General features: G+C 35.3%; 1 protein-coding gene across 3 annotated transcripts in view; it reads left to right on the top strand.

Moving 5' to 3' along the window:
- gus (splA/ryanodine receptor domain and SOCS box containing gustavus) overlaps positions 1 to 10,903 on the top strand; it is a 67,990-nt gene extending 57,087 nt beyond the window's left edge. For 2 of the 3 annotated variants that reach the window (XM_088239173.1, XM_088239175.1), the window contains exons 3-6: positions 4,430 to 4,592; positions 6,751 to 7,001; positions 8,075 to 8,335; positions 8,880 to 10,903. In XM_088239173.1, coding sequence (XP_088095299.1) covers positions 4,430 to 4,592; positions 6,751 to 7,001; positions 8,075 to 8,335; positions 8,880 to 9,025 — 821 coding nt within the window. In that variant the 3' untranslated portion in view covers positions 9,026 to 10,903. Of the gene's footprint in view, positions 1 to 2,666; positions 2,934 to 4,429; positions 4,593 to 6,750; positions 7,002 to 8,074; positions 8,336 to 8,879 lie in introns of those variants that run through there. The other variant, XM_088239176.1, reaches the window with a different exon arrangement.
- Positions 10,904 to 10,960: the final 57 nt, after the last annotated feature.

Here is a 10,960-nt window from a genome sequence, read left to right on the forward strand (position 1 = left end):
AGTGACCGATTGACATATTTTTTTGCATAGGGATAGACGGAAAAGTAAAATAGGTTACTTATTGTTTATCCCAAATTTTAAAAAGTTACAATGAAAAATATATATAATACTAGCGGACCCGATAGACGTTCTCCTGCCCGAACGTTGGCTCTCCTGCCGGCTTTATTGGCCGGTTCAGCAAACGTTTTTTCGATATTCGAATTTTCGATTACCTATATACTATGTGACATTTGACATTGAGTTTGACATTTCAATCTTTTCAATTTCACCTACCGGGTCCGATTGTTAATCTAAACCATCCAGGGACCCACTCAAACACACAAAAAATGACATCAAAATCGGTCCAGTCGTTTAGGAGGATTTCAGTGACATATTTATTTAACACCTTATATACATATACAATTTACATACATATAAGGGCGGGTATATTGCCTTAATGTAATTTCTTCCTACCTACCCAAACCGTTCAATTTGAGAAAATTACAAGTACAAAATACACTTTACTGTGAAGAGAAGAGATGAGTGGTGATGGGAAGGAAAGAGGAAGGCGAAAGGAACAACTCAAACATTTAGATAGTGACATTTCAATCTTGATTTAAATGTAAAGCGCCTTTAACATTAGTGACATTGTGACATACACACGCACAGAAGAATTACATGTATAAAGATATCAACAATGAGCAACATTGTTTTTAAAATAAGTAGATGTTAAGGTGGGATGTCATAAAGAATCAATTGGAAATTTATTCATTAAATTTCTATAATTAACTTTATCTGGTTAGTTTGGTTTGCTTTTGGTTTTGTAGGTAGTAAGATTTTGGATTTGTGAACAGATAACGGTGCTACGTCACCATAGACTGACGGATCTTCGTGTTTTTTTAAAAGCGATATTTGGAAGACCAAACTACTTTCAATCCAGATAAAATATATAATTCCGTCGGAAAATTCTTATCGATAAACAAAACTCTTTTTAATAAACGGCACAACTAATTCATTACTTAAATAATTTCTCCGCGGATTAAAGCTAGTATTTATTATATAAATAAAATACTTAAATCCTTCAAATTTGAAATTACCTGCGACCAGTTTTATCGCTTTCGCTTAAAGACTGGTATATTTATTTTTTAAAATAAGTAAGCATAAAAAATGCATTTATATTTGTGCTTACTATTAATTGAATTTAATCATTTTTGTCTTGTCTCACTCGTCTTTTATTTATTAAAAAAAATTACAGCACACGCTATCCGCAAATCAAAAAAAATATTTATTCAACCTTTCTGAAAAAAAATGTACGAGGATTAATAAAAAAATAATTGAAACTAAATTGAGCGTAGATTATAGGTAGGCTAGGTACGTTAATTAGAAGTCAAAAGGTAAAAAAATATTTTAATGCTAAAATAAAGTTTTCGGCAATTAAATTATCGTTTATTTACAGGTTAAACGATAATTATGTAGTTTTGCCTAAAATTTAGATGCGAACCTTTGTACGATTATTTTTATCGCTTTTCATTCGTTTTACAAAAAAATAAGTAGGTAAATTATAGAGAACAATGGTTTAGTTAGAATAAATTGTAAGTGGTCTGTTATCGGCCCTTCGTGGTTACGATTAAGGGAAATTTCTCAGAACTTTTATAATGAACGCATTTAGATTTATTGTAAGAACCTTAAATGTATTTATTTATTTATGGATATCAAGGCCATTTGTATACGACCGCTGCATTAATGTTGTGAATTTCTGAGTAAGTTAGCGAAAAACCCTGTACCTTATTTTGCTTATCAATATCAATCAATCAATGCCTAATAATTTATTTCGGTGTTAGATAAGTCTCAAATAAATCATGTTTATTTTTGAAAATATATAAAGACTGAGTTGACAGTTCTTGGTGGAACTGCATTTAATTATAATTATAAAAATAGTTTTTTTCCCCACTTAATTTATGATTTTCACCCCCGAGACCGCGATTCGTCATGAGTCGCGGTCGTGACAGACATCGTCAGACTGGTGAGAGACTAAACAAATTCTCATGTCGTATACAAGTTAAAGTAGGGGTTGTCAATCATGATTTTATATAATAATTATGTTTGAATTTGTTTAGTCTGACGATGACGGTTACGACAAAACCCGGTCACTGGTGAAAATTACAAAGCAAGTGGAAAAAATTAAATTAAATATTTTTATTATTAAACTGTGCATGTTTTTTTACTGTTAAACACACAATTCATGGTGATTATTGCAACATTATTGATGCGTGGATGTAAATAGAGAGATCGGATGGAAGAAGTGATTACCTAACTAAAATTACAATTAAACTAACTGGTGATTATTGTTAGCGACGGTCTTAATTTATTAATACATACCTGCAACATACTGGATGCATGCATTTAGAAAATGTACGTGTACCAACGTCCGCCGCTTGCCTGCCTACCTGCATGGCTTATCGTATCCTCATCGAGCGAGGCGTGTTTATCGATTTCCTTTATCAGTCATGCACTTGGAAACTGCTGTCGAGGAACCATAGTTGGACCGGTGCTAATTGGCGAAGCGATAAAGGCGCTAGTGTAGCATCGCTGTTCGTTAAATACATATTAACAAATGTTAGTGCTGAATTTAACCATTCGCGTATTTGAATTGGTCAGACTATCGGTGACCGACGCCAACATTCGACACTGAGGTCTTCAGTTCAGTCGTTCGCGCGCCACAGCGTGCGTCACGTCCAGCGGACAGAGGCAGTGGTCAGTGGTCGGTTAGGCCAGCGGTCAGTTCAGTGCTTGCGGTTCCATCGTCCCGTGCTCCATGGAGTGACGTGCGTGTGTCTAGTTGCCTTCTGGCCCGACGATACCTTCGCCAGTTTCACTGTTACGCCTGGATCATTGTATACCAGACTGTTAAGCACTGATGGATTCCTACGAATTTATTGTTCGCGAAGCATTCGGTAAGATCCAACTTAATTTAAATTGCCCGTAATGTGATTGGCGTGAGTTATTTATTTCTCTCTCGTTCTAATGCTTTGACCGGGAACTTTAGCATGGGAATGACAAATTTCAACGCATTAAAAGTCTTTGTTTGTACTAAATTCCAGTTTTTTTTCGCAATCAGCTGTCGCTATCAATTGTTATCTCTCCAGGCAAACATTGCGAGGCGTAAATAATAATTATTGTGTGTACTCGTTGTATGCGTCCGTCATAATGTACACCAATGTATGTAAAGTCTCTTTCAGCACGAATTTTCTCTTCGTTTATTTTTAATTTTAAAAACGTAGGTACGTACTGTGAAATTGACTTTTTTTTTTAGCTGTGTTCCTAAATTTGGGTTATTCGATTATACTCAATATTTTGGCTGATCTTGTCGGAAAAAAAAAGATTTTACTTTATATTTTGAAAGTTTTTATTATTATCAGCCTTTAAGATTTTAAAACTTTATATTAATAATCATTAGTATAATCTACATTTATTGAAAATCGTGATCGACAAAATTATCTTTTTACGGGAGAAAAACCCTTGGAAAGCTTTTTGTATTTATTTTTTCAGTAGTAATTTTATATTTTCAAATGAGATCAGTCACTGAATTATTTCAAAATAGTTGGTGATTAGTTAATAAAATGACATCCTATTTAAGGCTATGCATAAATATTTTGTTATCATTATTATTACATAAAAAAATATTTTTATTTTAAAAACTTTTAGATAGTCTGTTGTTTTTGCTAGCAAAATAATGTCATTTCGAACCTACTACAATATTAAACATTCACAAGAATACAGTGCGTTCAAATGTTGTATAGCCTATATTAATGTGTCAGTGGCTGTCAGTGAATCAAGTAAAAGGAACCAATTTCATTTGTGTTGTTAGTACGCATACTAGAATTATGTTTAAAAACTTTACGTCACTCGCACATTAAAAAAGGGCATGAATGATTTGAATGGATGTGCGTAATATAAAAAATACGAAACTTTTATTTATAAGTACGTATAGAAAATACACAAAAAATAACCGAAATACAGAGGAACGTAAATATTAAATTATGATTTCATGTGGTTTTTTTCATTTTTCAAGGTGTCTAATTGAAAAAAATAAATGATACTTTTTACGCCTGGGGTTGTATTCGGAAACGAAAAGCGCGCGTAGAAAACGCATGTATAACGCGTATTTGCGTACTAAATACACTCTAACAGATCATCTCGATCGAGCGATCGATTCCGTTTAGAATACCAGTCCTCAGACAGTTTTCCTAAATCTAGGAAGTCCAGAAGTGTGATTCTGAACGGTGTCGCGAGGCTAGAGAAAGCTTTGCTAGCACATAATTTCGAACTAATTTGACTGTTCTCTACCCCCCCCCCGCAAGAGCGTTCAGAATACCAGCCCAAATCGGGACACCGGTGCATGCTAGCTTTCCTATGATGTTGTAGTAAATGTTTCCTTGTGTTGTTGCAGGTGTAAAGTCGGTGTCGCGCGAGTGCGCGGCGCCCTTCAAGGCGGTGGTACCGCGAGAGCTGGCGCAGGAGCCAGCCAGGCCAGCGCGCCTGGACGTGTTGCTGGACGTGCCTCCGGCCAATAGGGACCTGCAGCTCAAGCACGCTTGGAACCCTGACGATAGGTAACTACTGAACAAAACATCACCTGGCCCTTTGACCGAACATTTTCCCACCCCCTAAATGCATTCTGTCCCCCTCGGTTAGCACGTTTGCCTACCATACGAGAGGTCTGGGCTTCGATCCCCGACATGGTTGACGTGTAATATTTATTTAAAACATTGTTTTTACAGTATAATATTTCATAATAGTAAGCGTAATAATGATCAATCTTACCTTCATGTAACAAAAATGATCAAGATATGCTTTGATTGCTGTACCGATGCATTGCCCTATGATGATAAAATGCGTTCTACAGTTTCCTCACTATTCGGAACATATGAGTATCTGTATGTATAAAAGGTAATGTTCGTATGTGTGTCTTTGATAGACTAAAAAACTACTCTACCGATTTACGTGGGGTTTTTCGCAAAATGATGAGCTTTGCGCTGGGCATATTATAGCTTTTTATACATTTTTGAAAATGCTTTTCCTACATTCAGTGCACCCATGTAGGTAAAAAGAGCAGAGTTTGACTTTTACAAAAAGAATGCTATATTTAAATATGTATTATTTTCAGTGTTTGAATTCAATTGTTTATTGTAATTTGTCAATCCATGTAACTAGTTTTTGGCCGATATTATCATGTTTCGGTAAAAGGCCCTAATAAAGGAAAAAAATAAATAAGTGTTCATTTAATATATTTTAGGTATGTTCTCAAATTTAGCAATAGTGGAGCATTGCCGTGTTCAGCTCCTTAGTTATAAAACCTGCTCTGAACAAATTTTGGGAATAATTGATGTTAATAAAACCCACAAAATAAGATGATGAACCATAAATCCTGCCCTATTGGGTTTAATTATCAAAATAAATATTTGGGTATCATATATTTATTGCAATACAATATGATAATTTTTTTTTGCCATTTTTGCTCAAAAGCAGAAAAAGCTCCCAGAATGGATTTTATGCCTCTGTAACTTGTATGGTCTTATTGCATTTTGCAGTTAAGCTAATATGCTCTACCTGGCAAAACGTGTTATCTTATGTTTAAATGACATATGTACAGTCAAAATATTTCACAATTTTAAACTGTAAACAATGAAGTAAAAACCCACTCCCCGTGCGTTTTTAGTAGCAAGTTATAAAGTCTTACTTATGTATAAACACAAAATGATGCTATCTAAATTATAATGCAAGTAGCATCTAGGCTTCTACGCTGGTTACAAATCTTGTGCGACCCCTGTCCTCAAGTCATGCCCGTGTCTTGTAGTTCAGACAGATGAATTTTCAGCAGTGAACCAACAGGAAAGTCTATTTAAGGCTCTGGAGAGACAACCTGCTGTTTGTGTAATATGCTATAAAAAGTTAGATTTGTCACCAATCTATTGAGTCGGTAATGACGAAAACCGGTCACCGGTGAGTAATTCTAAATTAAAAGTGGTAATTAAAATGCAGTTGCACCAAAAAACATGATTAAATCTATTTTTAAAAAGCAATACATGGATTACATAATTACCATTATTAGTTCATTAAATATTAAAAACTGTAAAGTAATTGTAAATATTGTGGTCTTAGGTGAAAATTTAGCTATTTAAAATCGTTAAATTTAAAAGACTTCTAGAAGCTTAAAAATCTTCCGGAACTGTTTATAATATATTAAGGCAGGTAAGTCAAGACTGCTACATTCAATTTATGTTAAATCCCTTAGAATTAGTATCCACGAAACTACTGTATTGATATGAGCCCATTGAAGGTGAAGTGAACCAACTGAAAAAATGGTCAAACTTTCATATTCAAAGTTTAAACTTGGAGCGTTTTGCCTATTTCTTTTTTACTAAACTGTTTTGATAATTTTAATTGACATGGATGTTTTGTACACAAAGAACTAGAAAAAAAAGGTTTTTAGATTATAATGTTTACAGAATGGTAATAATAAACAATAAGTTAACTTCACATTTGAAAGGTCAGTTAGTTCACTTTACCTGCAATGAGCTTACATGATCCACCATGTAAATTGTTATAAAAATTTATATTTGTTTTTAAAGTGTTATGAACTAACTTAAAAAAGCATAAATAAATTATAAAATTTACAAACCTGGTTCCCATGTGCATTCCACAAAGTAACACCAAAATAACAAAAAGTATGTGTTTGCATTTCTTTTACAGTCTGTATTTTATTTGCAGATCTCTAAATATATTCGTAAAGGAGGATGACAAGCTCACGTTCCACCGGCACCCGGTCGCGCAGAGCACGGACTGCATCCGCGGACGAGTGGGCTTCACCAAGGGGCTGCATGCATGGGAGGTGGTGTGGCCGGCCCGTCAGCGCGGTACACACGCCGTACTGGGTGTGGCTACCGCCGAGGCTCAACTCCACAGCGTCGGCTACCAAAGCCTGGTGGGCGCCACGGAACATAGTTGGGGCTGGGATTTAGGTAACTCACTCTTCTCTGTTTACTGCTTACTAATCAAATCACTGTTTTAAATCAGTCTATGTTGTGTTTGCAATACAGAAATGTATAAGTTTTATAAAAATTGATCGGGACCTTCATACAAAGCACCTAACTCACAGTGAAAGAGACAATAAAGCATGAAACGCTCTGTAAAAGCAATGATGTGCAGAAAGTGGAAACTTTCAGTCCACTGCGCCGCAGGTACGGCGAGAAAAGGGTGACTTGATAGAGATAATATATAAAATACTCAGCAGCCCAAATTTAGATTCCATGTTCAAACTTAAACAAAATGATCAACTTTGAAACCAGTCTCAGGGCGGAGAATACCAGATTCAACCTTAACCCGCGGGTAGCATTTCCCGAGCAATAAGGTTGTAGATGGTTGAAATAAGCTGCCACAAGAGCTTGTCTCAATTGCTTTAAAAATGGGGCTAGATTTGTTTTGGAAAAGTTAAAATATGTAAAATAGATTTAAGATTATCAGCTTTATGCTACTTGCTTAAAATAATAATGATAGTCAGCCTCCGTGGTGCAATGGCTTAAAAGCTTGACACTTGCAAAGAAGGTTTTGGGTTAAATTACTGATGAGAAATGTGATTTTTCTCAAGCCTCTATAAAAGCCGTGTTGTAATCTATCACTGTAATTGAGCCTCCTGGCCTGTTATGGTGAAAACAAATGTTTTCACCGATGAATTAATTAATTGAGTGAACTGATAAGGAGATTTCTATTTTCTCTACTTATTAAACAATGTTCTATATTCTCTCTGTAGTTGCAACATTAGGTATCCACATTGCCATGTACACAGAAAAAGGCAGATAATTAATGACCCTATTTCACTGTGATCCCGTAAGATATTTTTGACCCTTACAGCTGTCGCCCTGCAGTAACATTAAACCTTCCATTATTTAGTGTGTTTACATGCTAATTTTATATACATATTATGCTGATGCAAAAATTCAGTTCTGTTAATCTACATCAATTTTATAACCAAAATAAAACAATTTATCAGTTAAATATATATTTCCTCTTGTCTAACTTTTTTATTTTGTTTTAGGTCGAAATAAACTATATCACGATAGTAAAAACAATGCGGGTGTCACGTATCCCGCACTTTTAAAACCTGACGAAATGTTTCAAGTACCAGACAAAGTGCTTGCGGTGCTGGACATGGAGGAAGGTACACTCTCCTTCTGTGCGGAAGGTCGCTACCTCGGGACGGCCTTCCGTGGGCTGCGAGGGAAACAGCTCTACCCCATTGTGTCGGCAGTGTGGGGGCACGCAGAAATCACTATGAAATATATTGGTGGCCTCGATCGTAAGTTGCCTATTTATTTGACTTTATTACACGCAGTTCATATCTATCACCACATATATTATCTTCGTACATTCCTAGATATTTGTTCCTGTTCATGCTAACGATCCACGTCCATTTCTGATTTATTTTACTACCGTCAATTCTTTATTTTAATAAATGTTTTTCTTACAATTCATTATTTTTCTTTGATAAAATGATTAACTTTTTATGATGTTTGTTCATGGTTAGATAAAATACACTTTTTATGAACGTATTATAATGTAAGCGAGTGGATCTGTTTCACGGGTAAAAAACGCTTTAAAATAAGAAAAAATCTCATATAATTTTCATAGCAGTTTGGCTGTCGTGGAGTGGTGTACATTTGAATTAAAGTACTGGAAACAAGCTAAAGCAAATGTAAAATGATTTATTTTTTATTTTTTGACTGTCAATATACATTTGTTATGATAGGGAAGTCATAGAATTTCTCATCCATGCTACATTTCACAAACTTACACCAAAGTAATGGAAATGACGTGCAAATAAGAGTGCATTGTGTTTCCAGCTGAACCCCTGCCCCTCCTGGACTTGTGCCGGCGCGTGATCCGACAACGCATCGGGCGGCCGCGCCTCGAGAGCGTCGTGCCCCGACTCAACCTGCCACACGCCGTGCAGACCTACCTGCTGTACCGTGAGCCGCGTGCCTCCTAACACCGCATCCCCGAGAGGACTGAATCTTGTACATACTTCTAATCCCACTAACTTCATCACCGCAAACGGGAGGTGTCTGTAATATTTTTTTATCGATCTCCGCGGAACACCTCGCCGGATGTGATTGAATGTAGAATTATTAGCGAACTCTCGCAGGGTCGAACCAAATGAGGACACAGTGCGAAACCTCAGTTAAAAAACCCCTCGAATCGTGAAGTAATTTTAGTACGACGTGCAAATTGAAGAGTGGAAGAAATTAAGTTTAATTTGACATTACGCAAGTTATTAGCTCTGTGAGACCCTTTATATTTTTTTAAAGAGACGAATCGATGGACATTTTTATAGTGTTGGATTGTGATTTGATTTAATATGTGTTAATTAACTTTGTGCGGTGCAAGAAACAGTGGCCAGTGAAAGTAGGCCAGCTTTTATTCCTAAGAGACTTAATAATCTAATAATCCGCCGCATCATTAATGTGTCTTTAAATTTTCAATTGGTAAATCTCAAGTAGATTTTAAATTCCATTTTCAAGAGACTTGAATAAAAAATATTATTGAAATTTAGAAGAGTACGAAATCTGTGACATATTTTGGAAGACGGGTCATCGCCATAGATACATTAATTTGACTGTCAAACTAATTTACTTAAATAATGTACCTAAAAAAAGCAACCATGTTCATTTTTTTTTACCATTTATTGTGATTTTTTCTGAAAGTTTATATCCAAAATGTTTTTTATGTACATATTTTATATTGGATCTTATCTACGGTCTGCCGTAAGTCGGGTCTAGTCCTCTTCAGAACTGAAGCGAGTATGTACCTCACCCGTGACCCGAGTTGTGGGACCCGCGTCAGCTTTAACGGAGTCAACTAAACCATTATTGAATGATTTGAGAACTCAAGCTATTTAATATAATATGTAATAATGAAACAACAATACACCAAGCTAGCATTACCTTATAGTGTTAAATATTAGCAAAATAAATGGCAACTGCCTCTTCAAATGTATATACTTCGGACTAGTGTCTCTGTATGTTTAAGTATAGAGAGAATATCTTAATTATATTTCTTGACTGAAGACATATTATATTATATATTACGTATTATATCCGATACAAGCATCTAGCGCATGGCCAAGGTGAATAATCTTATTTTTTGAGTTATAAATGTTTCCTTATGAATTATTATTTCGAGCGATCTCGAGCTTTAGAATATTTTATTATCTGGCTATTGAATGATTGAAAAGTCTCGAGCCAAGTAAAATTTCCGAACAAATTATAACTCTCAATGTAAAAGTATATGATTAGTCAGTGTTAGTGAGTGTGCATGTGCGTCTGATTTATTTTTGACTTTAATTTTCAGTTTGATGTAAGCAAGAGTATGGCACCAATAATAGCAATAACTAGGTACCCGAGTATTCCACCGGCCTTTAGCTGGACTCATTCAGAACCCAAGACTGAGAATTAACTGTTAAAGGTGAAAATCTCTAGAGTACAAAAATTTACAAGCAAAACACATTGTTTATTACGTGTTTTATGATTTCTTATGTTGCAAACAAATTGGACATGTGCTTCCGTAGCCATTGAATGCCTTCATTGTACAGACTCATTATCTTCATCTTTTGTATTCATCATTGCATGCGCATAATGTTTCCTCATTCTAAATTGTCACTTCATCTATTAATCGCAATGGTCAAATCCGATTTGCTGCAACATAATTCCTATAACAATACGCGCTTCGCCGCTTCGTGTTACATGCGTACCAACAACACTGTAACGCGGGCTAAGGAGCATTTCTGTAAAGTATTTGGTCAAGTTCTTTTATCGTAAGTCGATGTTTGTAGTAAGTTAAATTGTAATTAAAGCATTCTAAAACTTTACCCCATCTTTTTATTTCATAACCTTTATTTCAGGATCTGTTGATACTTTGTAAATGT

The sequence above is a fragment of the Micrasema longulum genome, unplaced genomic scaffold (assembly GCF_059751315.1).
Source record: "Micrasema longulum isolate JH-2025_06_02 unplaced genomic scaffold, ASM5975131v1 h1tg002087l, whole genome shotgun sequence".
Lineage (NCBI taxonomy): Eukaryota > Metazoa > Arthropoda > Insecta > Trichoptera > Brachycentridae > Micrasema > Micrasema longulum.